The 20,697-nt window shown below is 35.1% G+C and overlaps 1 protein-coding gene and 1 pseudogene across 1 annotated transcript; both read left to right on the top strand.

The window, feature by feature from the left end:
• The first annotated feature begins 1,637 nt into the window (after positions 1–1,637).
• On the top strand, positions 1,638–17,323 carry LOC125100658 (heat shock cognate 71 kDa protein-like; annotated as a pseudogene).
• A 1,125-nt stretch (positions 17,324–18,448) lies between these two features.
• On the top strand, positions 18,449–19,419 carry LOC125101245 (olfactory receptor 14C36-like). Its single transcript, XM_047731825.1, is given in 2 exon segments — positions 18,449–18,674; positions 18,677–19,419. Coding segments are annotated over 2 exon segments (969 nt in total).
• The last annotated feature ends 1,278 nt before the right edge of the window (positions 19,420–20,697 follow it).

Here is a 20,697-nt window from a genome sequence, read left to right as displayed (position 1 = left end):
AAAAACAGATAAACACCCTGACCTATAATAGTGAAGCTTGCAGTCTTAGAGTCAAAGAAGCTATACTGAGAGCAGCTAGGGAAAGGAGATTCCTTAGGTATGGAGGGAGGAACATCAGAATGACATCAGACTTATCCACAGAAATTAAAAAAAATATATCTTTCATTAGATACTCTGATTTTAAATGGACTAAATATTCAAATAAAATGATACAGGGTATCAAATTGGATAAAAATGTGGGACCCATCCTTATGTTGTCTATGACAGACTCATTTTGAACATAAAGACACCCCCAGACTGAAAGTGAGGAGATGGAGAACAATTTGTCATGCTAAAAGAACTCAACAGAAAACTGGATAGCAATCCTCATATCAGACAAATTAGATTTTAAACCAAAGACTGTAGTAAGAGATGGAAAGGGACACTAGATAATACTTAAAGGGCCTATACAGAAAGAAGATCTAAAAATTGTATATATCTATGCCCCCAAAATGGGGGCATCCAATTATATAAACCAATTAACAACTAAAATAAAGACTTATTTGATAATAATAAAGTAATAGTTGACTTCAACACTTCACTCACAGCAATAGACAGAACATCAAAGAAATAAGAGCTTCAAAGGGCATATTGGACCAGATGAACTTTGGATACACACACACACACACACACACACACACACACACACACACACAATTATATACATACATATATATATACATATACATATATAAAATATTCCATTCTAAAACAACAGAATATACAATCTTCTTGAATGCATATGGAACTGTCTTCAGAATAGATCACCTACTGGTTCAGAAATCAGGTCTAAACCCATACCACAAAATTGAGATCATTACCTAGATATTTTCAGACCACAGTGCTTTGGAATTCAATTGCAAGGAGAATTTTGGCAGGAACTCAAACATTTGGAGGTTAAAGAGCAACCTGATAAATAATGAATGGGTTAACTAAGAAATTAAAGAGCTTAAGCAGTTCTTTGAAACTAATGAGAATGAAAAAACACATCAGTTCAAAACTTCTAGGATAGAGCAAAAGAAGACTGAGGAGGGAAGTGCATAGTAATACAAGCTTCTCTCAAAAAGTTAGAAAAATCCCAAATACACAAGCTAAAATTTACATTTAAAGGACCTGGAGAATAGCAAATAAAGCCTAAACCAAGCAGGAGGAGATAAATAATAAAGATTAGAGCAGAAATCAATAAAATAGAAACTAGAACAGTAGACCAGACAATGAAACTAGAAGCTGGTCTTAGAAATTAATAAGATTGATAAATCTTTGTCCAGACTTATCCAGAAAAAAAGTAAAAGGACCTAAATTAATGAAATCATGAAAGACAGGGAGAGATCACGACCAACACTAAGGAAAAAGAATTTTAAGACCATATTATAAACAATTATATGCCAACATTTTAGGCAATCTGGAAGAAATGGATGCATTCCTGGAAATTTATAAACTAACATAACTGAAACAGGATGAAATAGAAAATCTGAACAGACCCATAATCAGAAAGGGAATTGAAGTGGCAATGAAAAACCTCCCAAGAAACAAGAGTCTAAGGCCAGATGGCCTCCCAGGGGAATTCTAACATACATTTAAAGAAGATATAACATCTTTTCTACTGAAGTTGTTTCAAAATAAAGAAATGAAAGGAAAACTTACAAACTCATTCTATGAGACAAGCGTTACCTTCATACCTACACCAGACAAAGACCCCATCGAAAAGGATAATTACAGATAAACACCCCTAATGAACATGGATGCCAAAATATTCATCAAGATCTTAACAGTAGGATCCAACAGTACCTTAAAAAGATTATTCATCACGACCAGATGGAATTTATTCCTGGGATTCAAGGGAGTTTCAAACTTTGGAGATCAATCACTGTGATAGAACACATTAATAAAAGAAAAAAGAAACATATCATCCTCTCCATAGATGTGGAAAAGCATTTGATAAAATATGCATCTTTTCTCAATTAAAACTCTTCAAAGTATACGGATAGAGGGAATAAACCTCAATATCATAAAAGCCATCTTTGAAAAGCCCACAGTCAATATCATTCTCAATGGGAAAAAAATAAGAGCTTTTCCCTTAAGGTCAGAAACATGACAAGGATGCCCACTCTCACCACTCTTGTTAATCATAGTACTAGACGTCCTAGCCTCAGCACTCAGATAACAAAAAGAAATAAAATGTGTTTAAATTAGCAAAGAAGAAATCAAACTCTCTCTCTTTGCAGATGACATGAAACTTCATGTGGAAAACTAAAAAGACTCCACCCCAAAATTGTTAGAACTCATACAACAGTTCAGCAATGTGAGAGGGTATAAAATCAATGTACAGAAATCAGTTGTATTTCTATACATTATCAATGTGACCAAAGAAAGAGAAATTATGGAATCAGTCCCATTTTATAATTGTACCAAAACCCATAAGATCCTTAGAAATCTCACAAAGAGGTAAAGGAGTACTCTACAAAGAACAGAACACTTATCAAAGAAACTGAGGAAGTAAAAAAGAGATGTAAAAACATTCCATGCTTTTGGATTGAAGAATTAACATTGTTAAAATGTCTGTTCTGCCTAGAGTAATCTACACATTCAATGGAATCCATATCAAAATACCATTGACACTTTTCACAGCATTGGAACAAAGAATCTTAAAATATAATGGAACAGAAAAGACCCCAAATAGCCAGAGGAATGTTGAAAAAGAAAATCAAAGCTAGGGAAAAGCAATGCCTGACTTTAAGCTATATTACAAAGCTCTGAGCATCAATATGGGATGGTATTGGCACAAAAACAGACACTTAAGTCAATGGAACAGAATAGAGATACCAGAAATGGACCATCAACCTTTATGGTCAACAAAGTGAGAACATCTAATGAAAAAATGACAGTCTCTTCAATATATGGTGCTGGGAAAATTGGACAGCTACATCCAAAAGAATGAAATTCTTACACTGTACACAAAGATAAACTCAAAATGGATGAAAACCTCAATGTGATAGAGGAATCCATCAAAATCCTAAAGGAGAACATAGGTAGTAAACTTTTTTACCTTGGACACAGCAACTTCTTTCAGGACACATCTCTAAAGGCAAGAAAAACGAAAGCAAAAACAATCTATTGGGACTTCGTCAAGATAAAAACTTCTGCAAGGCAAAGGAAAGAGTCTACAAAACTAAGAGCCAACCCACAGAATAGGAGAATATATTTGCTGATATCTTTTTGCATAACATATAAAAGGACATATAAAAATACATAACATATAGGGGCACCTGGGTGGCTCAGAGGGTTAAAGTCTCGGCCTTCAGCTCAGGTCATGATCTCAGAGTCCTGGGATCAAGCCCCACATTGGGCTCTCTGCTCAGCAGGGAGCCTGCTTCCTCCTCTCTCTCTGCCTGCCTCTCTGCCTACTTGTAATCTCTGTCTGTCAAATAAATAAAATCTTAAAAAAAAAAATTTTAAAAAGACATAACATATAAAAAGTATATAAAAATGCATAACAGATAAAGCGCTGGTGTCTAACAGCTGTAAAGAACTTCTTGAACTCAACTCTCAATAAACAAATAATCCAGTACAAAATGGGCAGAAGGTGTGAATAGATATTTTTGCAAAAATATGTACAAATGCCTAACAGACGCATGAAAAAAAAATGCTCCACATCTCTAGCCATCAAGGAAATACAAATCAAAACTGCAATGAGATACCACCTTACACCAGTTAGGATGGCTGAAATTCACAAGACAGGGAACAACAAATGTTGGTGAGGATTTGGAGAAAGGGGAACCCTCTTACACAGTTGACTGTAATACAAGCTGATACAAACATCCACTCTAGAAAACAATATGGAGGTTCCTCAACCAGCAATTGCACTACTCTGCATTTCCCCCAAGATACAGATGTAGTTAAAAGAAGGGCCGCATTCACCCCAGTGTTGATAGCAGCAATGTCCATAATTGCCAGCTGTGGAAGGAGCCGAGATGTTCTTCAACAGATGAACGGATAAAGATGTGGTTCATATATACAATGAAATATTACTCAGCCATCAGAAAAAAAAATGAATATCTATCATTTGTCCTGATGTGGATGGAACTGGAGGGGATTATGCTACGTGAAATAAGTCAAGTAGAGAAACATAATTATCATATGGTTTCACTCATATGTGCAATATAAGGAAAAGTGCAGAAGACCATAGGGGAAGGGAGGGAAAATTGAATAGGAAGAAATTAGAGAGTGATACAAACCATGAGAGATTCTGAACCCTGTGAAACAAACTGGGGATTACAGAAAGGAAGCGGGTGGGGGAATGGGATAATTGGGTAATGGGTGTTAAGGAGGGCATGTGATTTTATGAGCACAAGGTATTATAGGCAACTAATGAATAACTGAAAACCACATCAGATGTACTACATGTTAAGTAATTGAACTTAATAAAAAAAAAAATACCATGGGAAGATATCCCTGTTATATGCTAAATACAGATGAGCTTGAAGACATTATTATGTTAAGTAACATAAGCCAGTCACAAAAACAAATACTTTATGATTCTATTTAGGTGAGATATTTAAGGTCGTCAAATTTACAGAAACAAAAAGGCATAATTGTGGTTATCAGATTCTGAGTAAAGGGGAATAATAGTTCAGAAAACGGAGTTCTCTGGTAACAGAGTTTCAGTTTTCAATAAGAAAAATTACTGGGGCACCCGGGTGGCTCAGTGGGTTAAAGCCTCTGCCTTAGGCTCAGGTCATGATCTCAGGGTCCTGGGATTGAGTCCTGCATTGGGTTCTCTGCTCAGCAGGGAGACTGCTTTCCCCCTCTCTCTGTCTGCCTCTCTGCCTACTTGCGACCTCTGTCTGTCAAATAAATAAATCAAAACTTAAAAAAAAAAAGAAAAAAATTACTGAAAAAATAAAACTAAATTTAAAAACATTTACAATTCAAAAAAATTCTGGAGATCTATTTCACAGAAATTTGAATATACAAAACACTGATTAACTTAAAATACACTTTCCATGTCCTCCTCTATTTTTAGTTACAATTGCGACCATCTGTTATAGTATTTATTTACTTATTTAGTATAAAGCTTAGTCCCTCCTCACCCACAATAGAATTTAAAGTTCAGGATATCAGAAGAGGTTTTTTTCCTGTTTTATTTATTTAGGGTTTTTAAAATAGTGAACAATAAATATTAGGTACTCAACACAAGTTGGTTGAAGGGTGGTAGGCCACCACATGAGTATTATGTAAAATATGTACAGTGAAAAAATTTCCATTCCTCTAATGTAAAACCCATCCTCATTGTGCTATCATACAGAAGCTGACTGTATGGGAACTATGTTCATGTCTGAAGAGTCATATCCACTACCTTCCCAGGCTTAGTCACTTTTTCAATAACCATTTATATGAATCTTTTATCATAGCTACACAAATGTGTGCTTCCTAGTTTGAGTACACATATTACTGTCTCATTTCTGTACAGCAGAGATTCTAGAGGAGAAATTTGAGACATTAGCTATTTGTCCAATTTGCTGTTGAGGCAGTTTTCTGACTTTTGCTGCAGAGCTCTTTCTAGAACCCAGAACCTGGGTAATATCTATGTTCTTCAGTTTCAAACCTTCTGAATGATGAGATAACCAGGGCTTCTATAATTTCTTACTACAGTGAATAGTGAAGAGCTATTAATCTGCATGTATCAGAGGACATTGTAAGAAGGAGAGGAGAAGGGAATTGGGAGAAATTGGTGAGGGAGATGAACCATGAGAGTCTGTGGGCTCTGAGAAACAATCTGAGGGTTTTGGAAGGGAGGAGGGTGGGAGGTTGGGTGAGCCTGATGGTGGGTATTAAGGAGGACACATTAAATTAAATTAAAAAAAAAATGAGAGACTGTGGACTCTGAGAAACAAACTGAGGGTTTTGGAGGGGAGGGAGTGGGGTTTTGGTGAGCCTGGTTGTGGGTATTATGAAGGACACGTATTGCATGGAGCACTGGGTGTGGTACATAAACAATGAGTTCTGGAACACTGAAAAGAAATTAAAAAAAAAAAAACAGTGAGATATGGCTAAAATTAACAAGTCAGGAAATGACGAATGTTGGTGAGGATGAAGAGAAAGGGAAAACCTCCTACACTGTTGCAGAAATGTAAGCTGGTGCAGTCACTCTGGAAAACAGTATAGAGGTTCCTCAAAAAGTTGAAAATAGAGCTACCTTATGACCGGCAATTGCACTACTAGGTATTTACCCTAAAGATACAAATGCAGTGATCTGAAGGGGCACAGGCACCTGATTGTTTATAGGACCAATGTCCATAATAGCCAAACTATGGAAAGAACTTAGATGTCGATCAACAAATGAATGGATAAAGAAGATATGGTCCATTTATACAATGGAATATTATGTTTCCATAAGAAAGGATGAACACCCTACTTTTTTTTTAATCAACATAGACATGACTGGAGGAGATTATGCTGAGTGAAATAAGTCAAGCAGAGAGAGTCAATATCATATGGTTTCACTTGCTTGCGGAACATAAGGAATAACACAGAGGACATTGGGAGTTGGAGAGAAGTGAGATGGGTGCAATCAGAAGGGGAGATGAACCATGAGGGACTGTGGACTCTGAGGAATAAACTGAGGGATTTGGAGGGAGGGTGGGAGGTTCAGTGAGCCTGGTGGTGGGTATTAAGGAGGGCATATATTGCATGGAGCACTGGGTGTGGTACATAAACAATGAATCTTGGAACACTGAAAAAATAAAATTAAATTTAAAAAATCTGAGTGAATAAGATGTCCATACATGTAATTTAATTGGACCAAATTAATTTCCTTTCAAGACACAATTTTCTCCTGAGTTCCTCCTGGGATTCTGGTGATATGTAGGTATTTAAGCTCACAGTCCCAAAAGACTTGCTCGGAATGACTTAGTAATTGCTAGAGACTTATATAAACATGAATTGGATAACCATAATTAGACCACTGAATTCTTATCAAAGTTTTTAAATAAAGCAACACTCATGCTTTTGTCAGTACTTTGAAAAATTGCTTCAGTAACATTCAATCACCCGTTCTGAGAGAAATTATCATAAAAGGAATTGTTCTTCAGGTAAAGACATAGTGATTATATTATCATTATTATTATTACTATTATCTTATCTGAATGAACTAGAGTTGAAAACAATATTGTCTATAGGAAATGATGTAGCCTATCTTGTTTATCATTTCAATGAGAAGTCAAATAGATTGTAAAACTGAATACATGTAAAGGTAAACACAAATTTAATATGATATTTTCTATTTAAATTAAAAAAAACCTATATAAAAAACTGAATAGTGTAAAGAAGAAGTCAATGTAAAGAAAAAGTTTGCCTTGTGGCCTCAATCAAGAAGAAATTGGTAAACCAATGAGCTAAATGTTACTACCATTCCTAATATTTCAAAAACCATGGAAGTTCAAGTGGGTTAAAGTGTCAAAAAATAGTAGTGTGCTTTGTAGTAACTATGAGTTGAAAATGCAAATAACAAGTTATTTACTGAGTCTTTCCAAATCGGTGAGCAATGTGAGATGTGAATGTACCTATGGTTGCCTTGGAAAGCAAACTTACTATGTAAGAGAAAGATAAAAGAATATATATCTAACATAAAGTATGAAAATTGAAGTATATAATTTAGAATAGTTTATCCTAGAAACATTTAAAACATGTTACATTGCATGCATATCTCCATTAGTAAAATGCCACATTATAACTTCTTATTCACTATTGAGTTCCTTGTTACATGATTGTGAACTGGGAAATTTTAGGGTTTCAATCATTAAGTTCTGCAATGACTAAATAAATAAGCAAAAATATAAATAAGTGTTTAATGTCATAAGTAACTTAAAACAATAATCAATGAATTATCTTTATGTTCTATAAGATAGACAAATATATCCTTATATTGCTACATAAAAATTTGTATATTATTTATTTACTTTCTTATAAATAAGAAACTCTTATTTGGAAACTCTGGAGAACATTCATCAGATTAATACAGGGGGAAGGAGTGGTCAAAATTATTAGTTCAGCTTTTGGTTGTTTTTTGTTTTTTGTTTTTTTTAAGATTTTATTTATTTGACAGAGAGAAATCACAAGCAAGCAGAGAGGCAGGCAGAGAGAGAGGAGGAAGCAGGCTCCCTGCTGAGCAGAAAGCCCGATGCGGGGCTCGAACCCAGGACCTGGGATCATGACCTGAGCCGAAGGCAGCGGCTCAACCCACCAAGCCACCCAGGTGCCCCCAGCTTTTGGTTGTTTTAATTAAATTATTACTTAAGGAGATAAAGATGACAAGCTAGAAAATCTATTACAGTAGATAAATTTAAGGAGTGGATTTTTTTAACTTTTTAAAAAAATTTTATTTATCTATTAGAGAGAGAGAGAGAGAGCACAAGCAGGGGGAGCAGCAGAGAGAGAAGGAAGTTCCTTACTGTGCAGGAAGCCCTATGCAGGACTTGATTTCAGGACATTGGGATCATAACCTGAGCTGAAAATAGACACATAACCAAGTGAGCCACCCAGGCACCCCAGGAATGAATTATTTAAGGAGAAATCTTGTTAACTGTTTTGTTAATTTGAGGTAACAGTTATAACTTCTGAGGGCACACCTACACATATCACATGACCAATAAGTCACAAGAGCTGATTTTAAAACCTACCATTTTGAGGGTCTGCTAGTTTTGGAAATGTTTCTATACAATTGAATTCTAAAACATGAATGAAATCTTACAGTGCAATGACATGGATGAAGTTGCTGAGTATTATGCTAAGTGACATAAATCAGTCAGAGAAAGACAAATATATGATTTGACATATGTGTGGAATTTAAGAAACAGAACAGATGAGCAGAGGGGGAGAAAAATAGAGGGAAGGAAAGACAAAAAACAGACTATAGAGAAAAAACTGATGCTCACCAGAGGGGAGGTGGGTTAAATAGGTGAAGGGTATTGAGTGCACGTGTCATGAGCACTGGGTCTTGTATGGATCTCTAAGTTGTACATCTAAAACTAATACTACAATATTTATTAAGTAACTGGAGTTTATAAAATATAAATTATATTCTCCTATGAAATAATAAAAACTTTAAAGAATTGAATTCTAAAACATGTAGCACTACCATGATTTATGGTTAAAATAACTAAGGATAATTTATAGAACTCAGAAGTGATTGAGATAGAAGACAGACTATTTTTATTTTTTTTACTTAAATTCAATTTAATTAACATTGTAATTAACTAATAATTTATTATTAGTTTCAGTAGCAAAATTTAGTGATTCATCAGTTGCATATAACATCCAGTGCTTATTACACCAAGTGCCCTTCTTAATGTCCATTACCCAGTTACCCCATCTCCCCACCTACCATCACCTCACCAACCTGCAGTTAGTTTCCTACAGTTAAAAGTTACTTATGTTTTGTCCTTTTCTTTTCTCTGCTTTTATCTTATTTTGTTTTTCCTTCTCTTCCACTATGTTTATCTTTTTGTTTCTAAATTTGACATATCAGAGAAACTGTATGGTATTTGTCTTTCTCTGACTTATTTTGCTTACCAAATACCCTCTAGTTCTATCCATGCACATTGCAAATGGCAAGATTCCATTCTTTTTTTTTTTAATTTTTTTTAAAGATTTTATTTATTTATTTGACAGACAGAGATCACAAGTAGGCAGAGAAGCAGGCAGAGAGAGAGAGGAGGAAGCAGGCTCCCCGCTGAGCAGAGAGCCCGATGTGGGGCTTGATCCCAGAACCCTGGGATCATGACCTGAGCTGAAAACAGAGGCTTTAAACCACTGAGCCACCCAGGCGCCCTGCAAGATTGCATTCTTATTGAAACCTGAGTAATATTACCTTGTGGAGAATATATATATATATATATATATATATATATATATATATATATATAATCACCTCTTCTCTATCCACTCATCTGTTGATGGACATGTAACTCCTTCCAAATTTTGGCTATCATGTACATTGCTGCTATAAACTTTGGGGTGCATGAGCCATTTCGAATCTCTGTTTTTGTATCCATCAGATACCTACCTGGTAGTACAATTGGTTGGTAATAGGGTAGTTCTTTTTTAACTTTTTTGAAGAATCTCCATACTGTTTCCCAGGGTGGCTGCCCTACTTTGTATTCCCACCAACTGTATAAGAGGGTTCCCCTTACCCCACAACCTCCCCAAAATTTGTTGTTTCCTAGGTTGTTAATTTTAGTCATTCTGACCAGTGTGAGGTGTTTTCTCATTGTATCTTGACTTTGCATTTCCCTGATGCCAAATCATGTTCATTTTTTCATATGTCTATTAGGCATTTTTGTGTCTTCTTTAGAGAAATGTCTGTTCTTGTCTTTGGCCCATTTCTTTTTTTTAAGTTTTTATTTATTTATTTATTTGACAGAGAGAAAAAGATCACAAATAGGGAGAGAGGGAGGCAGAGGGGGAGGGGGAAGCAGACTCCCCACTAAGCAGAGAGCCCAATGACCCTGAGACCATGACCTGAGCCAAAGGCAGAGGCTTAATCCACTGAGCCACCCAGGCACCCCAGGCCCATTTCTTGACTAAATATTTTTGTTTTGTTTTGGAGTGTTATTTATAAATTTTGGATACTAGCCTTTCATCTTATATGTCATTTGCAAATATATTCTCCCTCTCTGTAGGTTGCCTTATAGTTTTGTTCACTGTTTCCTTCGTTGTGCAGAATCTGTTATCTTGATGAAGTTCCCATAGTTAATTTTTGCTTTTGTTTCCCTTGCCTCTGGAATTATATCTAGCAAAAAGTTGCTGCAGCCAAGGTCGGTCTGCTACCTGTGTTCTCCTCTAGGATTTTGATGGATTCCTGTTATACATTAAGGTCTTTCATCCATTTTTAGTTTTATTTTTGTGTATGGTATAAGAAAATAGTTCAGTTTCAGTCTTCTGCATATTGCTGTCCATTTTTCCCAACATCATTTCTTTTTTCCATTGGATATTCTTTCTTGCTTGTGGAAAATTAGTTGAACATAAAGTTGAAGGGTCCATTTTTGGGCTCTCTCTCTGTCTGTCTGTCTGTCTGTCTCTCTCTCTATATATATATACACACACACACACACACACACCACTATATCATATATATATATATATATATATATATATATATATATATATATGATCATATATGTTATAAGCAGAGTAGTGCAGTGGAAGTGTGCTGGGCCCATATATATTATATATATGATTATAGCTTTTTAATACAACTTGAAGTCTAGAACTGTGATGCCTCCTGATTTGGTTCCCTTTTTCAACATTATTTTGGCTCTTGTTGGTCTTTTCTTGTTCCATAGTAAATTTTAGGATTGTTTGTTTCAGCTGTGCAAAATGCTGGTGGTATTTTGATAAAGATTGCTTTGAATGTGTAAAATGCAATAAATTAATTTTTTAAAATTCCAAATTGTCTGCTCTTGGAAATGTTACTTATCACATAGAAAGTCAAGTGAAACAAGATTTTGTTTCATAAGTAAGAAATTGATGTTTCAAGTATTTAATGACTTCAACTTGAGGCAGTCTGGAGCTTTTTGCTAATTTTAATTCATTTATGAAGATTTCAGGTGTTGTTATATTTGTTTTTTTTTTGTTTGTTTTTTTTTTTTTTTTTGTACAGGTGTTGTTATATTTGAAACCTGATGTCCATTATAAAAGTCCACAAATATCTAACTATTAAAGGAGAGAAGTTTGTACAATATTTATCTTTATAGGCTGAGTGATCTAACAAAAAGAAATTATCTCATAATTATTTATTTATTTTTAAAAGATTTTATTTATTTATTTGACAGAGAGATCACAAGCAGGCAGAGAGAGAGGAGGAAGCAGGCTCCCTGCCGAGCAGAGAGCCTGATGCGGGGCTCGATCCCAGGACTCTGAGATCATGACCCGAGCCGAAGGCAGCGGCTTAACCCGCTGAGCCACCCAGGTGCCCCTCTCATAATTATTTTAAGTGAGTTTGAAAAAACAGTTTGTTTACTGATGGTGAATGACTAACTCAGAAAAGCTTTTATGTGTTTTACTTGTGAATATACAAATGCTTTTAATATCCAGAATTTGACTAAATAAAAATTTGTGGTCTTCAAGGGAAAAACAACAACAATAAAGATTGTTTAAATTTATTATAAGAAAATATTTGGTATAAAATAAAATTATAATTTATTAAAAATAGAAACAAATGTTTACAAATTCTCAAATTATATGTTATCAAAATTAATTGAATTCTGGATATACAGTTTTCCTTACTAACTATGAGTTGTGTAGACTCAAGTGTGGCCAATTCACACCTAGTCTTTCCATTAAGACAACAAGTTACAGTAAGTTCTCAGCTCATAAGCAAATGAAACATAATCTTAAGTTCCCTAAGTGTTGAAGTCTATTAACAGGACAATGAAAATTATTATGTTATTTAATGACACAAACTGTGGCTTTTTAGGAAATATTCCAGGTAAAACTCACAAAGCTCTTAAAATGTCAACAGTGTAGATAATGACTAAAGGGATTTCTTTTATAGCTTTCAAAAACAATTATATACAAACATTTTCAGATAAAATAATTCAGTGTTTTACTAACAATTTGTAAAAGAATGAAAATTTATTCAAAAACCAAACATTTAAAAAGCATTTGTAAAATAATAAACAAACAAACAAACAAACAACATTTGTTGCCATGATCTTAGTTCTTTACTCAGGATCAAGGTATTATGTATAAAAGTGTTCTTAACTAACTATTTATGACATTAGAATTTAAAGTCAAATTCTCTCACTCAAACCAATGTGTGGAAAAATCAAGTCAGAACATGTGTGAAATATTACCTGATCTGGAAAATCAAGTTTTATCTTATTTTTTTACATCAATTCATGAGATATACACAGGGTTTCTCTATGCACAGGAAAATGGGAAAACTTAAGTCTGGTTTGTAAAAGTAAAAATATGTGTCTCTATTTCCATAGCTATTTCCTGGCTTCCCAACAATTTTGTTTACCTGACCAATCCCAGATCCCTTCCCTTAATGACAGTTTCTTACATATCATAATATCTCATGAATTTTCACCAAAATTCTTAAAACTAACTGAAGTATTTTATTTTTCATTAAATTTTCAATGTTTTCTGTTACCTTCTAACAGAGTGCAGATTTCATGGAAGTAGGGGCTTATATTGCTTCATGTGTTAATCACAAACCTTTTGGTTTCATGGGAGTAGGGGCTTATTTTCTTTATTTATTAATCACAAATCTCTTGATTATATATAAATGTGTTTGTTGAATCACTGATTCAAGAAAAAACAAACATATATTATTAAAAATGATTATAGCAGTTCATATCATTATCCTGTTTTTACTGATAAAGTAAAGCATCTTGGGTAAATTATATTTCCAACTTCACAAGCCTGGTATGTGGTGGTGAGGTTTCCCAACTGTCTGTCTATTCTACAGCCAAGGTCCTGGTGACTCTTCAATAAGAGAATTTTGGATACAGACTATATTTGTCTAATGTAATCTATATAAAACTTACAGAAAGGAAATTATAATTACTGCATTATCATAAAGGTGTACAGACATTCTTTTGAATACCTATATATTCATTGAACTGGGAAATTCCCACCTGTCTTTTTAATGTAGCTTTTGTTTGGGAACCATGTGAATAAAAGTTGTTGTGATGAAATAGTAGCTGTTAAACTTAGGCAAGACTTTTGCAGTCTATAAAATAAGAATATAATACTACATTTGAGAGATTTAAATCTAATGTATAAATTTTACTTGGAAAATGTATGACAATAGTATATGCCTTAAAAATAATGGAACTGAAATAATCATAGTGTTTCTGAAAACAACATCAAGGGATATTTAAGGTGTATTTGTGATATTTTGGGCACATATCTTAAACATATTATCTTAAACATATTGTCCCATCTAATTTTGACCAGATGCTATGAGATAAAATACAATCATTCCAGTTTGATGAGGATATAGGAACTGAACTTACACTTTGAAATAACCATGTCATACACTGATGAAAACCAATATTTTTATCCAGGCAATGGGAAATTAAAGCCATACTGTTAAATATTACAAATTATTGTTTTTTTCTTTCTAAACAACCTCAAAAATATTGAGATAATAAGCTGTCTTTGTTTAGTTGTTAAACATGTAAAGATACTATCCTGGTAATGAAGATAGAGTTTTCTCCTTGTCATCATAAGCCATAACATTAAGAATGATAAAAATACAATGATCTATGAAAGCTTATTCAATACTTAAAATCTATATTTAATATGAAATATTTGTAAAAACAAACAAACAAACAAAAAAGAAAAACACTTAACCTGACGCTTGAAGATCACAAAGTTGTATATGATTCAATCCTTGAGGAACTTAACAATAACAACAAACTAGGAAGGGCATGTGCTTGATTTCTTTTCAATGTGAGACAGTTTGTGAACCATATCTTAAACCTGTTGTGAGAAAAAAAAAAAAAGAAAAAAGAGGTCATGAGATTGAGCAGGTTGTCTGCAAAGACTTCATATGCAAGATATTTAATAAGTTTATGACAGAGAATACTAACAAAATGGTTTTGGGGGGAACTGATCAATGTGGAGGTATCTAGATTGTAAGACTTTGAGCAGAATTTAGAAGAATTTAATTTCAAATAAACTGTGAACAGTGTAGTTGTTCATGGTCCTATTATTATTATTATTATTATTATTATTATTATTAATTATCATTAGAGGAAATTAGAAGAAAATGTTGTAAAAGAATAACAGAGGAGGGACACCTGTGTAGCTCAGTCAGCTAAATGTCTGCCTTCAGCTCTTGTCATGATCCCCAGGTCCTGGGTTTCAAGGGCCACATTGGGATTCCTGGTAAGTAGGGAGTCTTCTTCTCTTTCTCTCTCTGCCTTTACACCTTCCCACTTCTCATTCTCTCTCTTACTGTTTCTTAGATGAATAAACAAAATCTTAAAAAATTAAAAAGAGGCTCATTGAACGCGGGGCTACATCTTTGGATTGCTGTCTTCTCAGCCTGAGCCAGGCCCACAGATAAGCAACCATGTCTAAGGGACCTGCAGTTGGCATTGATCTTGGCACCACCTACTCCTGCGTGGGTGTCTTCCAGCATGGGAAAGTGGAAATAATTGCCAATGATCAGGGAAGCCGGACCACCCCAAGTTATGTCGCCTTCACGGACACCGAACGATTGATCGGTGATGCTGCGAAGAACCAAGTTGCGATGAACCCCACCAACACAGTTTTTGATGCCAAACGCCTGATTGGACGGAGATTTGATGATGCTGTTGTCCAGTCTGATATGAAGCATTGGCCTTTCATGGTGGTGAATGATGCTGGCAGGCCCAAGGTCCAAGTAGAATACAAGGGAGAGACAAAAAGCTTTTATCCAGAGGAGGTGTCTTCTATGGTTTTGACGAAAATGAAGGAAATCGCAGAGGCTGATCTTGGGAAGACCGTTACCAATGCAGTTGTCACAGTACCTGCGTATTTCAATGATTCTCAGCGTCAGGCTACCAAAGATGCTGGAACTATTGCTGGTCTCAATGTGCTTCGCATCATCAATGAGCCAACTGCTGCTGCTATTGCTTATGGCCTAGACAAGAAAGTCGGAGCTGAAAGGAATGTGCTGATCTTTGACTTGGGAGGCGGCACTTTCGATGTGTCCATCCTTACTATTGAAGATGGGATCTTTGAGGTTAAGTCCACAGCTGGAGACACCCACTTAGGTGGAGAAGATTTTGACAACCGAATGGTCAACCATTTTATTGCAGAGTTCAAGCGCAAACATAAGAAAGATATCAGTGAAAACAAGAGGGCAGTTCGTTGCCTCCGTACTGCTTGTTGTGAACGTGCTAAGCGTACACTTTCCTCCAGCACCCAGGCCAGTATCGAGATTGATTCTCTGTATGAAGGAATCAACTTCTATACCTCTATCACTCGTGCCCAGTTTGAAGAATTAAATGCTGACCTGTTCCGTGGCACCCTGGACCCTGTAGAGAAAGCCCTTTGAGATGCCAAGTTAGACAAGTCTCAGATCCACGATATTGTCCTGGTGGGTGGTTCTACCCATATCCCCCAAATTCAGAAACTTCTCCAAGATTTCTTCAATGGAAAAGAACTGAATAAGAGCATCAACCCTGACGAGGCTGTTGCTTATGGTGCAGCTGTCCAAGCATCTATCCTTTCTAGAGACAAATCTGAAAATGTTCAAGATTTACTGCTGTTGGATGTCACTCCACTTTCTCTTGGCATTGAAACTGCTGGAGGAGTCATGACTGTTCTCATCAAGTGTAATACTACCATTCCTACCAAACAGACACAGACCTTCACCACCTACTCGGACAACCAGCCTGGTGTGCTTATTCAGGTGTATGAAGGTGAGCGTGCCATGACCAAGGACAACAACCTACTTGGAAAGTTTGAACTCACAGGCATACCTCCTGCTCCTCGTGGTGTCCCTCAGATTGAGGTCACTTTCGATATTGATGCTAATGGTATCCTCAATGTCTCTGCCGTGGATAAGAGCACAGGAAAAGAGAACAAGATTACCATCACTAATGACAAGGGCCGCTTGAGCAAGGAAGATATTGAGCGCATGGTCCAGGAAGCTGAGAAGTACAAAGCTGAAGATGAGAAACAGCGGGACAAGGTGTCTTCCAAGAATTCACTTGAGTCTTATGCATTCAACATGAAAGCAACTGTTGAAGATGAAAAACTTCAGGGCAAGATAAATGATGAAGACAAACAGAAGATTCTTGACAAGTGCAATGAAATCATCAACTGGCTTGATAAGAACCAGACTGCAGAGAAGGAAGAATTTGAACACCAGCAGAAAGAGTTGGAGAAAGTCTGCAACCCCATCATCACCAAGCTGTACCAGAGTGCAGGGGGCATGCCAGGAGGAATGCCTGGAGGCTTCCCTGGTGGTGGAGCTCCTCCCTCTGGTGGAGCCTCCTCTGGGCCCACCATTGAAGAGGTTGACTAAACCAACCTGAGAATAATTAGGTTGAGCATTGTTCCACACACAATATTCAAAGGACCCAAATTTGTAGCAAATTCCATGGCAGTTGTAATGTTGAGCTGCTATAGCAAAAAAACTGGGCATTCTTGATACTTGAATATGGAATATGTGCACAGGGAAAGGAAATAAACATTGCACTTTATAAGCACTGTATTGTTAAGTGGAAAATGCAATGTCTTAAATAAAACTGTATTTAAAATTGGCACCAAAAAAAAATTAAAAAGAGAAACAATGATAGAGGACACCCAGGAAAATATATGTAACACAGGTAAGTTAAGAATAAAGTTGCTTGATACACCCACTAGTGAATAAACAGGGGACTGGTGACATAAGCGATAAAGATGTGGTGGCAATGACCAACAATTTGTTAAGTTATAAAGAATCACAAGAAGAAATTCTAGAAAAATTGCTGAACAAGCTGAAGATTAAAGTGAGAAAAACAAAAGCTGTAATTTAAAAGAAAAAAAAGCTAAATGAGTATTGTGAGATATTGTGCTATAATTTTGTTGTTCTGTTTTCAGCTAGTGGAATCAAGGAAGTTATGAAAAGTTGGAAAATTGAAGATGATAAAGAAGGAACATTAGAGGTAGGTTCAAGAGGCACTCAGGAAATAATAATACTTGACCCATTCATTCTCTCTTTAAAAGCAGAGAGAAATGATTAGAAAAAAATAATTTGAAGTATAAAAATGTAACCAAAATATTAGGAATGAAGTCAGTGTAGGTAAATATATCAGCTTATGAGTTTATATTCCATTTGAGATATTATAGTAAGTAAAGTTCCAAATGATATTAATATTTTGTCACAGGAACAGAAGATAATTTTTCACTATTGTGCACAGAACATTCATTCTAGAAAAAAAATCACTTTGCCCCATATTATCTGTACCCTTAAATAAAAATATAGGACTGAAAACAACCAAAACATTTTATTCTAATTATCCAGTTTTCAGCAACATTATCTCCAAAATTTCATTGACATGCAAAGTTTATTTATGTAATCTATACCTATATTTATACATAATTGATCATAAGAAAATTGCATCTTCCAATGGCAGTGTGTAGAAATATTGAACTTTATATTTAACATTTATTGTAGGTTGTAATTGTCACTTCATTACTATAGTAGGAATAAAATAATATCATGAAAAAAATAATAATATCGTGTAGACTAGAGGAGGACTGCTTAATTTTCTTTCAACAGTATTAGAGTTTACAATATAGATTATAATTGGTAGAGGTAAAGACTAAAATATTTAAAAACCATATTTACATAATTTGATTCTTCATGAGATCAGAATTTCACTCCTTACTTTCCAGGTGCAAATTGCATTACCCACAAATGTTAAATTCCACCATCATGATGGGATTTCTCCTCACGGGGTTTTCTGATGTGTGGGAATTACGGATTTTGCATGCCATAACCTTCTCTCTGATGTATGTAGTCACTCTGATGGGGAACATTATCATTGTTACTGTCACCACCCTTGACAGGAGTCTTCACACACCCATGTACTTCTTCCTCAGGAATCTGTCCATCTTGGATGCCTGCTACATTTCTGTAACAGTTCTAACTCATGCATCAATTCCCTGCTTGACAACAGCACCATTTCAAAGGCTGGGTGTGTAGCTCAGGTCTTCCTAGTGGTTTTCTTTGTATATGTGGAGCTCCTGTTTCTGACTATCATGGCCCATGACCGCCATGTGGTAATCTACCAACCCCTTCACTACCCTGTGATCATGAACCCTCAAATCTGCATCCAAATGACTCTGGCTTCCATACTCAGTGGTCTCATCTATGCTGGTGTCCAGACTGGCAACACATTCCGGCTACCCTTTTGTCAGTCCAATCTCATCCATCAATTTTTTTTTTTTTTTTATATTCCCTCCCTGCTAAATATATCCTGCTCTGACACCTTTAGCAATGAGATGGTGATCATTGCCTCTGGTCTGGGGATTGGTGGTGGCTGCTTCATCTACATCATTAGGTCTTATATTTACATATTTTCTACTGTTTTCAAGTTTCCAAGTGGAACAGACAGGAAAAAGGCTTTTTCTACCTGTGTCCCTCACATCCTTGTGGTGTCTGTCTTTCTCAGTTCAGGCTTTTATGTATACATGAGGCCATCTGAAAATTCTTCCACTATCCAGGTCATGGTCCTTTCTGTCTTCTATTCCATAATTCCCCCACTTTTCAACCCTATTATATGTAGTCTTAGAAACGAACAAATAAAATACGCCATTAATAAAATGAGGAGAATGTTTATTCAGAAAATGTATAGGAAATTGCTGAAGCTCACCCTAAATTATTGAAATAAAAATTCGTGTTTCTGGCAATAAACTGAGAAATTTATTAGAATTCTATCAATACAACTGACCTTAATATGTGATGTCATTAAAATATATCATTTATCAATATAATTTCCCTTCTGATGTGTTGAATTATCTGAGTATGTCACTAGGTAAAAGAATATGGTATTACGGATAAGAAATCCCTATTCATGCTTTGATAATTTAAGAACACTCATTAAAAATTTTAGTCTAAAAAGATAAAAAGTTATCCTTAGAAGTATTTTATATTTATTCACAATTTAAATATTTAAAAACTTACTACTAAACAGTAGCATAGAGGGGTCACAATCATTCAAAAATAAATAAGAAAAATATAATTCCTTCTGAATACCATGATATGTGAATGCAGTGTAGCTATGAAAAGAGAAACGAATTTAGTGGGGGTATGGAGTCATGTATGAGAGGATCAGAACTATTTTACACAACTTGTTCATATGGCAAGGGAAATGTAGATACATTATACTTGTCATCAGTCCAAAATTTTGCTAAAAATATTTTCAAGTGGCTTGGGGATACATTTACATGCTTACGCTTTAAACATTTTTGCTATATTGATTGAAGGGATGTACAAATTTTCGCTCCCCACTTATCATCACATGCTTCATTGTACACCCATTAAGACCACTGGGAAGTAAAAATAATGCTATTTTGTTTTTTGATGGTGTCATCTAAAAATGTTTATATTTTTGTTAATAATATAAGACATTATATGGTAGATTATACTGCAAGAATTAGCAACCTAAAATTTTAATAACTCAAGAGAACAAAGGTTTTCCTCTAGCTCATAGCATATGCCAAGTGGGTGCTATCCAGGGACTCTCTGAATTGAATGCATTTGACAGAGCCATTGAAAATAAGAACCCAGTTACATTGAAATATGAGTTTTAAGCATTTACTTTAAAAATGCAAATAGAAAAATTGGGAGCATTCTCCAATCAGAAGCCACATGACTACTCCTGACCTGAAAATATCAAGATTTTGACATCATCCTTGAACTCTCAAGAAGAAAAACATATATCAAATATTAAAAATAAATGCAAGTATGCATTTTGAAAACAGATTTTGGTAGTAAACAATTTAAGCTACATATTTGAGAAGACATTCAAACATCTATATTGACATCAAGGAGAATCACAATACCAAAGATATGCATTCATGTGAAAAAAGATTTGACATACATATAGAAACAAAGAGAGTCATGGCAGAATTTTTACTGTTTTAAATAATATAAAATAATTT

This window comes from Lutra lutra, chromosome 5 (assembly GCF_902655055.1).
Source record: "Lutra lutra chromosome 5, mLutLut1.2, whole genome shotgun sequence".
NCBI lineage: Eukaryota > Metazoa > Chordata > Mammalia > Carnivora > Mustelidae > Lutra > Lutra lutra.
This window is presented reverse-complemented; position numbering and strand designations above follow the sequence as displayed.